This window comes from Myxocyprinus asiaticus, chromosome 31, assembly GCF_019703515.2.
Source record: "Myxocyprinus asiaticus isolate MX2 ecotype Aquarium Trade chromosome 31, UBuf_Myxa_2, whole genome shotgun sequence".
NCBI lineage: Eukaryota > Metazoa > Chordata > Actinopteri > Cypriniformes > Catostomidae > Myxocyprinus > Myxocyprinus asiaticus.
In genome coordinates, this window is record NC_059374.1 from 38,514,334 (window position 1) to 38,533,606 (window position 19,273).

The 19,273-nt window shown below is 37.0% G+C and overlaps 1 protein-coding gene across 3 annotated transcripts in view; it reads left to right on the forward strand.

The window, feature by feature from the left end:
• The window catches only part of LOC127422516 (ephexin-1-like), a 47,571-nt gene that overhangs the window by 10,915 nt on the left and 17,383 nt on the right, over window positions 1–19,273 (forward strand). The window contains exons 1-7 of one of the 3 annotated variants that reach the window (XM_051666104.1): window positions 1,859–1,995; window positions 5,542–5,641; window positions 9,831–10,034; window positions 11,230–11,309; window positions 14,074–14,300; window positions 15,136–15,296; window positions 16,960–17,112. In XM_051666104.1, coding sequence (XP_051522064.1) covers window positions 1,971–1,995; window positions 5,542–5,641; window positions 9,831–10,034; window positions 11,230–11,309; window positions 14,074–14,300; window positions 15,136–15,296; window positions 16,960–17,112 — 950 coding nt within the window. In that variant the 5' untranslated portion in view covers window positions 1,859–1,970. Of the gene's footprint in view, window positions 1–1,858; window positions 1,996–5,541; window positions 5,642–9,579; window positions 9,630–9,830; window positions 10,035–11,229; window positions 11,310–14,073; window positions 14,301–15,135; window positions 15,297–16,959; window positions 17,113–19,273 lie in introns of those variants that run through there. The other 2 variants (XM_051666103.1, XM_051666105.1) reach the window with 2 other exon arrangements.

A 19,273-nucleotide genomic window follows, 5' to 3' on the forward strand; every position in this document is an offset into this window, starting at 1 on the left:
ACATAAATGAAGAAGCTGAACTGCTGGGTTCATTTTGTGGTCAGGTATTCTGTAACGTTGCTGGCAAAGACAGGCTGATGAAGACAATGGTGAAGTTAGAACCCAGGTGCAGTTTATTTACATAAGTGAAATCCAACAACCGTAAATCCAAACGTGAAACAAAACATAAACATAAACTTGACTAAACTAGACTTGACTTGAACAATCCAACAATGTTACACTTACAATACCTGACCAAGGACCAAGGCAAACATGAGGGTATAAATACATGGACAAGTGTAGCAAGACAACCAATGAACAGACAGAACTATAAACAAGATAACAAGACAATAAACCAATGAAAACAAGACACATGAACATGGAGGGAAACAGGATGATCACCATGACTTGACATGGAAACAGGGAATCACATGACATGGCAGGGAAACAGTGGTGGTGTTGTAGTGGACTAAAGCACTGAACTGGTAAGCAAAAGGTTGTTGGTTCAATCCCCACAGCCACCACCATTGTGTCCTTGAGCAAGGCACTTAACTCCAGGTTGCTCCAGGGGGACTGTCCCTGTAATAAGTGCACTGTAAGCTGCTTTGGATAAAAGCATCTGCCAAATGCATAAATGTAAATTTAAACAGGAAATAACATGACATGGAACACATGACTATAAAACAGGAACTAAACTTCCAAAATAAAAGACATTAACACAAAACATGAATAAAGAGTAAACCCCTAGTCTCACTGTATAAATTCTAGGTGGCATTGTTACTCTACACCAACAAACATACACTATACACACACTCAAGCACTTGAGTGGACCAGTAAACAATTCTCTCTGAAAAAGGTTAAGACATGTATTGTCGATGTTTATTTATTCATAAAGTCCACAACAATAAAACAAGGTGGGCTTCATGAAACCTAAAAACTCATACTTTATTCCACATCCATCAGTATACGTACACTACCAGTCAAACGTTTCAAAACACTTGACTGAATTCATGTTTCTCATGATCTTAAAAGCTTTTGACCGAAAGGCTTATGCCTAAAAGTGCTTTTTAAGTGGGAACTTAAAAAACATCACAGACAGCACCTTATGAATAACCAGAGTGAAGAAGCCAAAATATAAGAGTCTTGATTTATTTAGCATGCTTCCATTTGTGTTATATATGCTTTGACTCCTCTATTATTCTAAAATATGGATATTGATAAAAGAAAAAACAAAGAATGAGTGGGTGTGTCCCAGCTTTTGACTGGTAGTGTATATTATATAACGCATGACTATAGGGCGGAAATGCAGTGCATATAAAGTATTAACATCACAAAACATGACTGATTTTCAAAACTCAAGACTTAAGTCTAGACTCCTCAGTCTAGCAATAGGGTGAACCATACATAGTCAATGTGCCGTATATATATATATATATATATATATATATATATATATATATATATATATATATATATATATATATATATATTATTTTTATTTTTTTTATTTTATTTTTTTCAAACAATGCATAGTACATAACACCATTCACGTGGTTTTTTAACTCTACATGCATAATTACAGGTTTCTCTCAAGCTGCCGGGGACCGCTGGGAAAACAACCCCATTTCACTGTGGTGATCTAGATCTGGTGACACAATTGAAAACTGGGTTTAAAGCAAATTATTAACCAGTGCGCAACCATAAAATAACTTAAGTGTCACGATGCGGAATAACACATTGACCGTAATTTAATCTGTGTTGTTTTAATCTTTTTTGTTCATTTGTTTGTTTTGTTTGAGAGTTCTTTTATTCTGTATGACCTATCTGCTATTGTAAGCATGAGGTCAGTTAGTCAGTCAGGTTTGGTTTGGCAATCTGATCAAAATGCAAGAAAAAGAGACTCTTGCATATAGGCTAAATATAAGAACTGGTCTCTGCCAGGCGAGGAAATAATCATGCAAGACGGAAGATAACAGACTGCAGCAAGATTAATGAGAAAACAACAAGTCACTTCTGGTAATATTTTATAATAACTTTCATTAATAGGTCATTAACATTAGTCTATATAATGCTTTACAGATCAATTCCTGTACATTCAAATATGAATATTTAAGAAATATGTGAGTCATTACAAGTTTCATTACAATTTTAACTATAAATATACAAAAATATTGTCCAGACCGATTAATCAGCTGATAAAATTGGGATTGTTTTGTAAAAAGTTTGTTAATTTAATTTTTGCAGTTTTGTGCACATCATTAAATTGTACTATATTTATATTTTAATATTGGCCATCTGCCACTCTCTCTAAATACAGTATTAGCATTAGTCATTGAAAAACCCATAGGCCTATCAACTGACTGTTATTTCTGTTTCAATATACATTAACTAAAGATCTGTTAAGTATCATATAATGTAACAGTGTTTCTTAATGTTAGTAATGAAAGTTATTTTAAAGCGCTAATAGGAATAAAGGCATCTTCAGCTTATGTAGTGCTGCGGTGTATGCAGTAAGCAAGTCGAAAAGCCCACCCACAGTTCTCTATGATATTCAAGTCTCCTTCAATGTAAATCTAAGAGATATTTTGCCATTTTATTGTCTGCCAAGTGAAAACTGTGAGTGTGATTGCCTAGAAAAGTTATAGTAAACTTCTCAACAGTCAACACTATTCGAGTTATCATTCATGTCTGTGACACAAACAGTGCAGCATGAGTAACATGACAAAGCTTAAAGGGATAGTTCACCCAAAAATGAAAATTCTCTCATCATTTCCTCACCCTCATGCCATCCCAGATGTGTATGACTTTCTTTCATTTGCTGAACACAAATGAAGATTTTTAGAACATCTCAGCATTGTAGGTCCATACAATGCAAGTGAATGGTGACCAAAACTTTGAAGGCCCAAAAGCACATAAAGGCAGCATAAAAGTAATCCATACAACTCCAGTGGTTAAATCCATATCTTCAGAAGAGGTGTGATAGGTGTGGGTGAGAAACAGATCAATATTTAAGTACTTTTTACTATAAATTCTCTTCCCTGCCCAGTATGTGACAAAAAGCACAAAGAATACAAAGTGCCAAAAACAAAAGAAGAATGTGAAAGTTGAGATTTAAAGTAAAAAAGGGACATAAAATGGCTTTACTGGCAATATATAATGTCCAATTTTGCAGAGAGAAACACAAATGATACACGTTTATAAATTTATTATTCAAAATACTTTACGCCTGTGGAATTTGTAGCAGTTCAAGTTCTGCATTCCTGGACAAGTTTGTCAGATGCACATTAGAGTTGTATTGATGACACAAGAATCAATATTTATCTAAGGACTCGGACAAACATGCTTTACGATCTTCCTGATCATACCTAGTTAACTCGCAATCCAGACACACAGATGCACAACCAGCGGTTTAACTGGGCTCTTGGTCCTTGTGTCTTATTCTTAAAGAGATACTCTGCCTAAAGATGAAAATTCTGTCATTTACTCACCCTCATGTTTTTGCAAACCTATATTACTTTCTTTATTCCATGGAACACAAAAGGCTGAATGTTACGAACTTACAGTCCCATTCACTTTTATTGTAGGAAATAAAGACGCAACGAAAGTTGACTCCAGCCAGGTCTCCTAAGCAACCAAATTGGCCCGGTTGCTAGGGAGGGTAGAGTCACATGGGGTAACCTCCTCGTGGTCGTGATTAGTGGTTCTCGCTCTCAATGGGGTGCATGGTAAGTTGTGCGTGAGATCGCGGAGAGTAGCATGAGCCTCCACATGTTGTGAGTCTCCGCGGTGTCATGCACAGCGAGCCACGTGATAAGATGCGCGGATTGACGGTCTCAGAAGTGGAGGCAACTGAGACTTGTCCGGATTGAGGTGAGTAACCGCGCCACCACAAGGACCTACTAAGTGGGAATTGGGCATTCCAAATTGGGAGAAAAGGGGATAAAAACAAATTTAATAAATAAAAATATACAATGAAAGTGAATGGTGAATGATGTTGTCATTCTGCCAAACATCTCCTTTCGTGTTTCTCAGAAAAAGTCATACAGGTTTGGATGACAAAATTGTAATTTTTGTGGAACTATTCCAAACAGCACACTACACTGCACTCTACTATGAGTGAACAGGAAGCCACTCGGTCAAGAGAGCAGAAAAGGGAAATGATGTAAGGAGGAAATTAAGCATTTCAGATGCACCTTTTGTTAGTGTGACTTCAGAATTTGCAGAGGAGACAAATTCAGGGGGAAACTGAACTCACTTTCTCAAAACACACACACATTGAAAGTTCCATTTGAGGCCCCAGATAGACATTCCAGTGCCCACAACGTTTCAGGCAGCACAGCCAGCATTCACAATGGGTCCTCTGTGTTTATATTAATTTGTGTGTAAGTCTGTGTGTGGTAACAAGTCAAGGAATGACCAGTATGTTATTATTTCTGTAATGAATTACTTACTCTAGCTAGCTCAATTAATTTCCTTAATATTTCTTGGTCAAACAAACAGCAATTTTACTTGTTTCTGATTTACATTTATACATTTGGCAGACACTTTTATCTAATTCAACTTTCAGTGCATTCAATATTTACATCTTATCATTATGTGCTTTACCTGGGAATGAAACCCATGACCTTGGCGTTGTAGGTGCCATGCTCTACCCTTGAGGGTATTTATTGATATATGATGCCCTAAATGGCCATATGATAAATTATGCCATTAGGGATATGCGAGACTAGTCGACTAGTCGACTAAACGGTTCGGAAGCTGCTAGTCGACACTGGAATTACTAGTCGGTTAATATTTACCTCCATTAAACTGATAATAATTTTTACACATTTACGTTTGGCTTTATATTTTTACAGAGGCTGCACTTAAATTACTGTCATATTAATGTTACATATTTTAAATAGAATTAATAATACAAATATTATTTAAAAAAGAGGATTTTTTTTTCTTAACTGTTATTGGTTGACGTTCATTACCGAACAACTGTCATTTGTGTGAATATGTTAAGTAACTTTTACTTGGTGATTTCCGTTTAGAACAGGCTTTAATGGTTGTTCCATTAATCCTGCACTATTCATTCAGTTGTTTTCAATAAATATGTCTATTAAATATTCGCTAATGTTGATTCAGTGAATGCGTGTCATGCTCTATAGTTAATGTACAGTGATCATAATTCAAGGCGAGCACGTCGCAGATAAATGCCCCTTTTCAGTGGAATTTAGCATCGAATTTGGAATAGATTAAGTATTTTAAATGGGTCGCATAAAAACATTTTATTTTTTTAATTTTTTTTTTACTGTTTTCTGAAGGTTGGTTTCTCTTTAGACTAGTCGACTAGTCGGTTATAAAACTTCCGTTTAAAGACAGTCAAATTAGTCGTAGCGCACATCCCTTGATGCCATATAATGTATCTGATTTTAATGTATTATTTTTGTTCATCTTGAACACTTTTATGCACTTTTGCATTTGTCTCTGGAACTCATGAGACAATTAAATTGTTCAATTAAATTCTGTTCCATTCATTAATCATCAACCTAAGCCCCTCCCCTTTCTCTCCATTAGGCCCCTCCTCCTCTCCTAAACCAGCTGTGGACCCCGCCTCCTGCAATAGGCTCAGCCCCTCTGCGGCATATCAGTCCCCCCTCTCTCCCAGAATGCACCAGTAAGTACATACAGACACATGTTTGTTTGATCTATTCTGTTGGGGACTTTCCATTGACTTCTTTTGTTCTGATACTGAGATAATGTTATTTTCCATCTCCTAAACCTAACCCTCACAGAAAATTTTTTGCATTTTTACATTCTAGTTAAAACCTAATTTAGTCTGTTTATTACAGTTTTTCTCGATTGCTAACACACTATAACTTATTCTGTTGGCCCAATCCCGCAAACCATTATTAATATTTAATTCTCAAAAAACAAAACCACATTTCTCTAAACTATAAACTCAATTCACCGGTTTTCAAACATTTTACAATATGTTTAATATCTTCTGCAAAACTCTACCCAAAAATACCTTTTTTTAAATATACCAGGTTTAGCCATGTTCTCATAATTCTCTGTTAACACTGATTTCCACATGTGTAAACACTAAGTAGCCAGTTGTTTTTACACTCCAGTCAGAATCTCATAAAAAAATAAAAGGGCCACAGGTGATTATGTACTTTGGAAAATTGGATTGGATGAATAGAGATGGAGACAAAGATGTAGAGGAAGTGGAGAAGAACAGTTGTCCCAGATGATATTTCTATTGTGGTTGACTACTGTATGTACAGGTACTTGTGCATGGTATCACAATGCTGAGCAAAAAGTTGTTTTACGGTTATATCTGTCAGTCAAACCGTCAGACAAGAAAACAGGTAGCCTAACTACAGTCACTGCAATTTGCTTTAGACAAGTAAGGTAACCTACACTGTTTCTATACTACATTACTGCAGGGTAGAGGCCATGTACTGTAATATGTAATGTACAGGCTATGTGATGTACTGTATCACATGTTATTGACACTTTTATTGATAATTTATGAAAATGTATGTCTGCTTTTTCTAACACATATGGACTTGTTCTGCTGTAACGTGCTGTATTTCTGCAAGAACTGAGGGGTATTTGACAAGGCAGAGTAGTACTGTATGATTTTTTGGTGTGCCAACTCTACTTACAGTTTTACAGTATACTATATTTCTTATTTTGCTTATTTCTTTGGACTTTGAAACATTTTCTTACTGTTGAGAAACAAAATTTTCTTTTTGACAGTGCTTTTCGCCCAGCATCACTTTACAGTACCGTAATGTAGGCTTCTGTCAAATAAACTTTTTGAAAAATGCCTTACGGTGTTTACCTTCACACTTCCATATTTTATGCAGTATGATATAACCTCAAAACATTTACAGACTTACCTGCAAAATTCTCCCTTGTTGATTTTTTCTTTTTATTTCTCCCCAATTTGGCATGCCCAATTCCCAATGCGCTCTAAGTACTCATGGTGGCGTAGTGATTCGCCTCAATTCGGGTGGCGGAGGACGAATCTCAGTTGCCTCTGCGTCTGAGACCGTCAATCCGCGCATCTTGTGACGTGGTTTGTTGAGTGCGTTACCGCAGAGACATAGCGCGTGTGGAGGCTTCACGTTATTCTCCGCGGCATCCATGCACAACTCACCACGTGCCCCATCGTGAGCAAACCACATTATAGCGACCACGAGGAGGTTACCCCGTGTGACTGTACCCTCCTTAGCAACCGGGCCAGTTTGGTTGCTTAGGAGATCTGACTGGAGTCACTCAGCACACCCTGGACTCCAGGTGTGGTAGTCAGCTTCTTTACTCTCTGAGCTACCCAGGCCCCCAATTCTCCCTTGTTGATTGTGGTTTTTGTAGCAGTGTTTTTAACTGATCCCACTGATGTGTTGTGAGTTTTTGTATTTGCTGGGTGTGTGTGTTATTTGAAGTCAATGTTTCATTTTGATGGGCGAAAATATGTTTTTGAGTGAAATATTTCATTTTGACGTGGAAGATTGAGGTTTGTACAAATTGGTTTGTAGTTTTGGGATTGTTTTTATAGTTTCAAGAAAATTGTGAATTGTTCCATGACGTGTTTTCGCAATCGAGAAAAACTGTAAGCAGACAAACCAAGACCAACATAAACTATTCGATATCTCTCTGTAACTTACTGCCTCACAAACATACAGTCATTCAGTATGTGAAAACTGAATCACAAATTTTTATTATACAGTCTCTCTCTCTCTCCTTATCTTTCGCTCACTTTATCTCTTTCTCTTTCTCTTTCTCTTGTTTTCCACATATCACACATACGTACGTCTACACATTTCACTTATCAGTGTGTGAACATTAATCAAGACCATGATACAAGTTACAGTTGCAATCAGAATTATTCAATCCCCCTGACCAGCAATACATTCTGGTGATGTGAATTAAAACACATCAACTAAAACCTCAGTAAACAGTCAAAGTAAGTTTTAATACACATTTGAGTGATTTTGAGAACAAAGAGTTCAGTTTACCCAAATTTTAAAATACAAAATAACTAATTCTCTCCACAAATGTCATGTCAAAAATATTTAACCTCCAAAGTCAATCATATGTGGAGCATCCTTTATCCTTAATAACAGCAAACAAATGTTTCAGGTAAGTGTTCTCAGGCTTCGGACACCTCTCTATTCGAATTTTTACACATTTCTCAGGAGCAAAAGCTTCCAGCTCATTGACATTCTTTGGTTTCTGTGCTTCCACTGCTTCCTTGAAATCCCAACAAAGGTTTGCAATGGGATTTTAATGATGGACTGAAAGGGCCATTTAAGGACATTCCACGACCTATCCCTGAACCAGATTTTGGACAACTTGGATGTATCCTTGATGTTATTGTCTTGCTGGAAATTCCAGTGATCACCGAGCTTCAATTTACACACTGAAGGCATCACATTTTTCATGCCAAAATGTCCTGATACCTGAAAGAATCCATGGTGTCAGTCACATAGTCAGGATAACCGTAACCTGCAGCCGCAAAACACCCCCATAACAGGACTGACCCACCTCCACCTGCTTGACTGTGGTGTCGTTCTTGTCATCACCTTGTCATCTTACTCCAGACGTACTGCTGACCTATTTAAAACTCATTTTCAGTTTAGTGTCATACGTCTATAAAACCTTCTTCCAGGACTCCACAGGTCTTTCCTAATTACTTCTTGTATAGTGAGTCAGCTGGAGTCATCATTTCCCTTGGTGAAGTTTTGCTTTCTTCCACACCCCAAGAAGGTTGCTGTTGTACCATATTTAAAAAATGTATGAATGGTGTTGCCAACTTTGTCTATTGGAAATTGAAGTGCCTTGGAAATGTACTTTTAGCCATGACCTTTCTTGTGTAATGAAATAATCTCCTATATTAGCTTTTGAGACAGCTTATTTTTAATTGCATTTTTTGCATAGAAATACATTTTTGCTTACAACGCTAAACTTACATTTTAAAACTTAAATAAGTGCCATTGCAGATTGATGACTTAATTTTGTTTTAAATCAATTGTGCAGCCTTACATATTTAAGAAACAGCTACATGCAGTAGGGGTTGAATAATTATGACATGGCTGTATTTTTAAGAAATCCTGCTATTTAGAAATATTAGGTTATATATTCACACTATGACTTTGAATGTGTCACACAACTGATATAGATTTAAAGTTTAAAAATTCTGGGTCATCAGAAAAGCTTACCTTTGTAAATCCTTACTGTCTTGGGGTGGTTGAATAATTTCGATTGCAACTGTATATTCCCATTGGAAAATTCTGATTGCTGAGTAGCTTTTATGAAGCGTATCTATCTCTCTATCTGTCTGTCTGTCTGTCTGTCTGTCTGCCTACCTGTCTGTCTGTCTGTCTGTCTGCCAGCCTGCCTGCCTGCCTGCCTGCCTGCCTGTCTAGCAGTCTGTCTAGCTGTCTGTCCGTCATTGTTTTCTATCTAGCTATCTAGCTGTCTGTCTATCTATCGCTTTAGCTCTCTGTTGGTCTGTGATTGGGTGTTTGTGTGAGTTAATGTGTGGTGTGATGTATGATTCAACTCTGTATCATATCATTTACTCAGGATGAGAGAATATGAGGATTTGTCTATGTGTGTGTGGGTGGAAAGGTTGAGAGTTGAGTGTGTGGGTGAGTTTGTGTTTGGGCGTGATTCTGTGTGTGTATGTTGTCAACAATATCCAAAGGAGTATTTCATTATGTGTGTGTGTGTGTGTGTGGTGTGTTGGAATCCACATCTTTGAGTGGGGATTCAGTATTTGTTTAATATTTTTGTGTCTGTTTCTTGAAATCTCTGATTATTTAAATATTTACTTTATATATCTTTATCAGTCCACCTTCTCGCTCTGGAATCTTGTTGCTGAGCAACGGGAGTACTGTTCTGGGAGGATCTCGGTCTCGGTCTCCATTGGCGACGCCGGGAGATTGGTCGCGTAGACAAGAAATGGAAGAGCTGAGTGAACGGACAACAAGTGCCTGCACGGTGCAGGACAATGATTTTCACAACACTGCCGACTCTGACAACATCACTCTCCGGTAAGACAACAGAGAGAGAGAGAGAGAGAGAGAGAGAGAGAGATAGATCAGGGAACAATCGGGACATTTCATTGTTGTAAAAGTTTATTTGCACTTTTTTGTTGTTGTTGTTGTTGCTTTTTAGCATTTTTTCAGAATGTAAAAGATTAACTTTAATTAATAAAAGTTTGTGTGCAAATGCATTTGCTTGTGTGTGTGTGTGTGTACAGTATCTACTGTATTTAAATATATATATATATATATATATATATATATATATATATATATATGTAAAATGTCAAATCCTTCAGTTTTATACATTTATGAACATATATTCTTAGTCTGAATAATTATATCTTAGGTTTTATGCAATAGTATGTATACCTCACCTTGAATAGAATATGAAGATATATATCAGATATTACAAATAAAACACAACTTATTATGGGGGCATTTTTGTCATTTTCGGTGGCATTTTTGCCCAGAGCACCCTTTAATTTCACATATATATATATATATATATATATATATATATATATATATATATATATATATATATATATATATATAAAACAGGTAGTTTTATCATTTAAAACAAAAAGCAATTGATTTGAACTTTTACAGCATCATATTGGCTCTTTATAATTGGTTTTGTTCAGTCTTAGTTTTTGTTTTTTCTATAATGTTATAAAATTGTGTGGTCCATATAGGAATATATATTTAAATGTATATGTCATTGCAAGATTGTATTTATAGATTTATATGTAAAGTATACATGTAAATACATAAACACAATTATGTATGCTGATACGCAGATACCTATAAAGACAGGATATGTGTAATTGCATGTGTGTATTTATCCATTTACATTCGCTAATACTGTTTTTTTACAACTACATGAAGCCTCAAATAGCATTCACGCTTCTCTGCTGATGGGTTTGACTTATTTAGGTCTGTCAGGGTTAAATAAAGCTAAATTGGAATTAAAGTCAGAGGAACCAATATTCCCCCCATTTAGAAACAAAAGTAGGACTTAAACAGCTGTAGGGGTGATATGTTCTCATTTTTGTACACAAACACACACACACACACACACACACACACACACACACACACACACACACACATTACCTCTCTTCAGTCATCACTTCTAGTCACTAATTATTAGTTCTTGTTTTCACACCCTCTTGCCTTTATTTGTCTTTGCCGTATTCAGGTTGATGAGGAATGGTGACTGTCCACAGAAGATGGCAGTGGAGAGTTCCTGCCGCAATCTCAACATTGTGAAAAATGTTGGTGAGTACACACACACACACACACACACAGAAAAAGAGGGAGACTGATGTACAAGAACAATGCTTGAACAATTTGTTTGCCTGAAGTTAAACTGTGCAACTTCTTAATTGACAGCATGTGTGGTTATGTTGAATGTGTATGAGAGACCAGTGTGTGTGTTTGCATATGTGTGTGTTTGTGTATGTGTAGGATGAGGGCAGGCAGAGTGTGTGGGTGTTGTCTTCTTAAATATATGCTGGAATAACAGCAAAAGAGAGTTATGCTACTTACTTCGCCAACGCAACATCATTTTATATCATCTCTGTTTCCCTCATCATCTACTGTATCTAAGTCACTTTTTCTCTCTTCATGTATCTGAATCTCTCTGCTTATTTCGTCTGTCTTTATATTTACAGTCATACCAGCCCATCTCTTTTCTAAATCTACTCTATATTTCTCTCTTTTTGTCTCATTCTCCAAACATTTTAATTCTATTTTGTTATTTTTTGCAGTTTTTTAATTATCATATCAGCTTGTATATCAGATTTCGCTCCCTCTTTTTCTCTCTCTTCTTCTCTTCTCTTCTCTTCTCTTCTCTTCTCTTCTCTTCTCTTGTCTTCTCTTCTCTTCTCTTCTCACACACCCATCCCTTCTCTTCTCTCTCTCTCTTCTCTTCTCTTCTCTTGTCTTCTCTTCTCTTCTCTTCTCTTCTCACACACCCATCCCTTCTCTTCTCTTCTCTTCTCTTCTCTTCTCTTCTCTTCTCTTCTCACACACCCATCCCTTCCCTTCCCTTCCCTTCTCTTCTCTTCTCTTCCCTTCTCTTCTCTTCTCTTCTCTTCTCACACACCCATCCCTTCTCTTCTCTTCTCTTCTCTTCTCTTCTCTTCTCTTCTCACACACCCATCCCTTCCCTTCCCTTCCCTTCTCTTCTCTTCTCTTCCCTTCTCTTCTCTTCTCTTCTCACACACCCATCCCTTCTCTTCTCTTCTCTTCTCTTCTCTTCTCTTCTCTTCTCTTCTCTTCTCTTCTCACACACCCATCCCTTCCCTTCCCTTCCCTTCCCTTCTCTTCTCTTCTCTTCTCTTCTCTTCTCTTCTCTTCTCACGCTCTCTGTTATATAAGGGACTGGATCAAACACCCACCTGAAGGTCTTGTTGAATATGACTACAGAATGTTATGCAACTGCTTTTCTCTGTACAAAGTCACCATTTTGAGAAGCCAACACACACACACACACACACACACACACACACACACACACACACACACACACACACACACACATGCACACACTTGTACACATATGTACGGTCTCCTGTGCAGTGCTGTTATCAGTTAAAGTGTATGGGACAGTAAGGTCATTCCTGATCGACAGATCTCGTGTCACATGTTTGCATGGCAATAGGAGCTTGCAGTAAACTTTTTGTCAGGTCCAAAGGTTTGTTAGGTTGATGCATTCAAGTGTTTCAGCTGATGGGTTTGAGTTAAACTGGACTGCAAAGGTTAAAATGTACTACTAAGGTACATACTGGGCAATACAGTGTGCAGAACAGAAAAGAGCTTTGCTTGGCTTGGCATTTAAAAAAAATTTTTTGCTGTCGATGTTATTATCCCTCCAAAAGTGTTAGCATGCAGTAACTATTCAGCCACTATTTTCTAAAATTTGTTTAAAATATGAATACTTTCAATGGTCAAACGTCATTAAATAAATACAGAAGTATTGTGTGTTACCCTTCAAAAGTAGTCTGATTACATCATGCATGTTACTTGTAATGCATTACCCTCCCAAAAGTAACCTGAATACGTTATGCATGTTACTTGTAACACTTCCCTGCCCCCAAAAATCTTATTACATCATGCATGTTGTTTGAAATACATCATCCTCAAAAAGTAATCTGATTATGTAACACATGTTACTTGTAACACATTCCCCCAGAAGTAATTTGCCGGTTCCAGAAGTGTTTTTCCCATTTATTTTTTCCATAGGGTTTAAAAAAACTTAATTAAAGTTCTAAGCCATGAACCAAAGCAACCAGCTCCGAGGTGAATCACAACAAGCCCAAAAAAATATTTGAAAATCGAATAATAAGACAAAGGGACTGTGTACTTGTCATCTCTTAATGAGGGAATGAAATACAATCCCATGAAGCACTGCGAAGGACACAATCAAGTTAAAAGTGATACAAAAATATAAAACTATTAATTTAAAGGATAGAAACAATACGTTTTAAGTTTATTCAAAAATATTAAGATATGTACAAATATATAAGTAGTTTGAGAGTGTAGGGAGACTGACTTGAGTGTGTCATGTGTCACTGTCTGACTTGTTTGGGCCATTTTTTTTATTTTGATTGAGCTATATTTCTCTGATGGATCATGGGTACTGTAGTTTTCACCAGATATTTGCCTATTGTACTTGTTTTTTAATAAAGTTGAAATAATGTGGACTGATACTTTAATCAGAAGCATTTACCATCGATTAACAACCTCAGAGCTCATGTTAGGTCTGTCTTTAAAATATATGTTGTCGTTAAAAATCAATTTGCCTCTGGAAAATGAATGGGATTTTTACTTCTGGACTGTTGTGCTTTATTCGATTACAACAACGTATGTTACTTGTAATCTGTTAACCATAAAAAGTAATTAGGGGATTATAGTAACACATTACTTCATAATGTATCCCACCCTACACTGTACACACCACAAGATGAGATGAAAACAAACAATCACTAAGAGTCATTAATACCATTTTGTGTTTGCTCTAATAAACGTGTGTTTCCAGATGTTCTGTATCAAGAATACCGCGACACCTCTAAGCAGCAGGAGATCGAGCAGCGACGGCAAAGGGATGGGCTTCCAACTGCAGGGTCAGGGTTCACGGCTGCACCTACATTGCAGCTTCAGTTGAGGAACAGTGCACATTCGCTCAGCCTCTGGCAAAACTTGGAGGCTGTGAAGGACAGTGGACTACTGAAAACACTGGAACCAAAAGAGATAATAGTGCAGGAGGTGGGACACATTCAGAATACACACAAATTGATTTCTTAGTTACAATACCTAGAAAAGCTAAAGCCGGGTGTACACTTCACAATTTTTACCATGATTTTGTGTCGGAGACTAATTTTGAGGATTGTAAAACATTTATTTTGTCATATGGCCAATGCTGCAGTCATTGATCTCTTATTGTGACATGAATGATTAATTGCCTCGAATTAAGTTCTTGGCAAGTTCAGTGCTGCAGTTTGACTGCTCCTATGATGCCCATCTGTTATGTTTATACTAATCTATATGATATGCATCATACAGGAAATATCTTGTTGATCCGCGTTCCCTACGTTATGATTGTACCAGCAAAAATACTTCAAGTTTGAACTTGAAGAACGAGCAATCCAAAAATTCCCTCTTTCACCCAGCCAAGATTGACACTAGACAAGTTTTTCTTTTCCAGGCAAAACATTGCCAGCAATTGCATGAAAAAGATTGCTTGGGTTTGGTACCATTTCAGTTTTAAATGTCAATGAGGATGCCAGAACATGACACGATTAATTATGTCAAACGCCTAATCAATGCATGTCCTAAGATAGCACACAGTCTGACATAAAAGACTTTTGATGTCGCAGTCTTCCTGGGCTTTCAACCAAGACGTCACTGGGGTCATATCGTACAACCTGAAAGCAGCAATCGAAAAGTACAGAAAAAAACACACAGTGTGCATGTGGCTTAATGAAATAGATTTCATTGGTGATCATTGCAGCAAAAATACTAAATAAAAGCAGCTCACATCAAATGACTAAACATTAAAAAATAAACAACATTGTCTCTTGCTCTTTCTCTCTATTTGTAGGCCATGTTTGAATTGGTGACCTCCGAGGCATCGTACTACAAAAGTCTGGAGCTGCTAGAGACACACTTTCTACGCAACCCTCTTCTTGTCAACACTTTAAGTCAATCAGATATGCACTTCTTGTTCTCAAACATTAAGGACATCATGAAGGCAAGCGAGAGGTGTGTTTGTGTAGGAATGTGTGTAGTCTGTGTTTATATTTATGTGTTTACGGTTTACAATTGTCTGATTTCTCAGCCTTCAATTTAACGTTTCTCTTTTATGAAACCCCAACTGCTGAACATTTTACCTAAAAACTCAGATTAAATGACAACGTTTTGCCAGAGTTGCTGACCACATTGGCATCCGCTACATACTGTAGATTTGATATGCCCCATTTCCTGCCATTCTCCCTGATAGCCATTATTGCCAGTACTATAGAGTGTAAAAATAGGACTTTAGAAGTAAAAATCACATTCATTTTCTCTGTAGAGGAATTTCATTTTAACAGTAATTCATATACTGTACCTTTCAAGAAAGACCAACATTGAGCTTCTGAAGAAGTCACAAGTCAGTGTGATTTTAATGTAATAAAAAAAATCATGTTTAGTAGCCAAATATGCCCACTCCCAAAAATCATTGCGATATTATCATTTTTATATAATGTTGTTTCTGTTTTTATAATTTCATTCACAATGCTTGATGATGGGATAATTAGATCATTCACTTATAAGTCTTATAACTTTTATGTACTTTTTTGCTTCAAATCAAAAGTTTGTTGGCCTAATATTATGAATTGCCTCAGAGCTAGTTGGTTTGGTTTATGGCTTAGAACTCTAAATAATTCCTTTGTAGAAAGTGAAAGGGAAAACCATTGTTTTTGTGTGATTCCTGTCAGTTAGCGTTATGGCATGCAAATTCCCCCACCAATGTGATGATTCATGAGTGTGAGTCAGAACTTCACCTCAATCTGGCCACACCTGCTTTTGTAAAACATTTAAGTAGAAGCATTGATTTATCTGAGTTGTTTTACTTTTATTAATTTAGTTGTTTTGTTAGTGCACAGCTAAACTTAAGCTAAGTATTTCCTGCTATTGTGTCACAATTGCCATCATTAAAACTAATGATGGCTATCATGTTTTATATTATGTTAAATCTGCTTTCAGACAAAGTGTATTGCGAAAGTGAAATATAAATAAAAAATGACTTGACTTTTAGGAACCAGTTAGTTGGGGTCAGTAGACAGATTGTTCAAAATAGTGTCAATATGAGAGGGAGAGTCCCAATTATGTGTCTGAAACACTCATATGATGTGTCCTCATTTGCATACTGTTCATCCTACATATGCGATATTAGAATTACTGCATCCCAAATCATAGTACTGTATATTGAAAATAGCGTTCTCAAGGTGGTATACTATTTCTGATGGATTTTCGAAGCATCTGTGTATGCTTTTTATATTATAGCCTACAATCCAATGTGCAATGGAACAGGAGACATTTGTGACGGGTTTCAACTTTTGTATTAAAGATAGCTGGCAAGGATTGTAAGGTGACAGTAGTATATCAGCCTGTTGAAAAAGTTAGGTAAGAAACTTAGCTAGATTCTAACACTTAAATGCAAATGCAAACAGTATGCAACAAGAGGGGTTTGTGGTATCAGTACACAATTGTATTTATCATAGTATATCCCAATACTGGTGTACTTTCTTGCTACCTACTGAAATTTGTGTACTTTACCATGACCATCAAAGTACATACTTTAAAGAGTAGTATACGTATACAGATTGGGACTCAGCCATACTGTTGTTATTGTCTCACAATGATGACCTCATGCTTTCCTCAGGTTCCTCATGGATCTAGAGCACAGGATCGAAGAGTCTATCCAGATCTCAGATGTGTGTGACATTGTTCATTTTCACGCTGTTAACTACTTCCAAGCTTTCATCAGCTATGTCATCAACCAGGCATATCAGGAGAAGAACTACCGACGGATACTGTAAGAAAATTTCTTACCTGTGTGTTTATGGAAGATAATAAAATGTAGTTGGAATTTTGTATTTGTGTACAAGAGATATATTTTTTACAACCATGCTGAAAAGACCTGCAATGCTGGTCATCAGCATATGTTGTGTTTTGTATTCTGGTCTTTTGCATGGGTTGCTGGTGTCCCCAGGCTTCTTTACCAGTTTAACACCATCTTAACCAGATGCGATGCAACGAGTTTACAGCGTAGAGAAATGTGTCTGTCCATACTGAAGGCAAACGTGCTGTGCAATAGCAATTTATTGTCCACTTGTTTATTTACATGTTTATCTCTAGCTACACAGATAATAACACATCCGGTTTAATAGCACAGCTGCGAGATTAAGGTGTTTTAAGTGGAGAGGATTTTGATTCATCCCAGTGAGTCTTTTGAATGCATATATATATATATATACACACACAGGTGCTGGTCATATAATTAGAATATCATCAAAAAGTTGATTTATTTCACTAATTCCATTCAAAAAGTGAAACTTGTATATTATATTCATTCATTCATTACACACAGACTGATATATTTCAAATGTTTATTTCTTTTAATTTTGATGATTATAACTGACAACTAAGGAAAATCCCAAATTCAGTATCTCAGAAAATTAGAATATTACTTAAGACCAATACAAAGAAAGGATTTTTAGAAATCTTGGCCAACTGAAAAGCATGAACATGAAAAGTATGAGCATGTACAGCACTCAATACTTAGTTGGGGCTCCTTTTGCCTGAATTACTGCAGCAATGCGGCGTGGCATGGAGTCGATCAGTCTGTGGCACTGCTCAGGTGTTATGAGAGCCCAGGTTGCTCTGATAGTGGCCTTCAGCTCTTCTGCATTGTTGGGTCTGGCATATCGCATCTTCCTCTTCACAATACCCCATAGATTTTCTATGGGGTTAAGGTCAGGCGAGTTTGCTGGCCAATTAAGAACAGGGATACCATGGTCCTTAAACCAGATACTGGTTGCTTTGGCACTGTGTGCAGGTGCCAAATCCTGTTGGAAAATGAAATCTGCATCTCCATAAAGTTGGTCAGCAGCAGGAAGCATGAAGTGCTCTAAAACTTCCTGGTATACGGCTGCGTTGACCTTGGACCTCAGAAAACACAGTGGATCAACACCAGCAGATGACATGGCACCCCAAACCATCACTGACTGTGGAAACTTTACACTGGACCTCAAGCAACATGGATTGTGTGCCTCTCCTCTCTTCCTCCAGACTCTGGGACCCTGATTTCCAAAGGAAATGCAAAATTTACTTTCATCAGAGAACATAACTTTGGACCACTCAGCAGCAGTCCAGTCCTTTTTGTCTTTAGCCCAGGCGAGACGCTTCAGACGCTGTCTGTTGTTCAAGAGTGGCTTGACACAAGGAATGCGACAGCTGAAACCCATGTCTTGCATACGTCTGTGCGTAGTGGTTCTCCCCCACATTTTTGAATGGGTTTTGTTTCACAATCCTCTCCAGGGTGCGGTTATCCCTATTGCTTGTACACTTTTTTCTACCACATCTTTTCCTTCCCTTCGCCTCTCTATTAATGTGCTTGGACACAGAGCTCTGTGAACAGCCAGCCTCTTTTGCAATGACCTTTTGTGTCTTGCCCTCCTAGTGCAACATGTTAATGGTCGTCTTTTGGACAACTGTCAAGTCAGCAGTCTTCCCCATGATTGTGTATCGTACAGAACTAGACTGAGAGACCATTTAAAGGCCTTTGCAGGTGTTTTGAGTTAATTAGCTGATTAGAGTGTGGCACCAGGTGTCTTCAATATTGAACCTTTTCACAATATTCTAATTTTCTGAGATACTGAATTTGGGATTTTCCTTAGTTGTCAGTTATAATCATCAAAATTAAAAGAAATAAACATTTGAAATATATCAGTCTGTGTGTAATGAATGAATATAATATACAAGTTTCACTTTTTGAATGGAATTAGTGAAATAAATCAACTTTTTGATGATATTCTAATTATATGACCAGCACCTGTATATATATATATATAATATATTTTTTTTTTTTACTACCTCACCAATGGTGTGCAGCTCACACATTGAACCTAAATGCTTTTGTGAGGCTCTTTTTGTTAGTAATAAAGAATTAAATACATTTTCTTCCTCTTTCTACT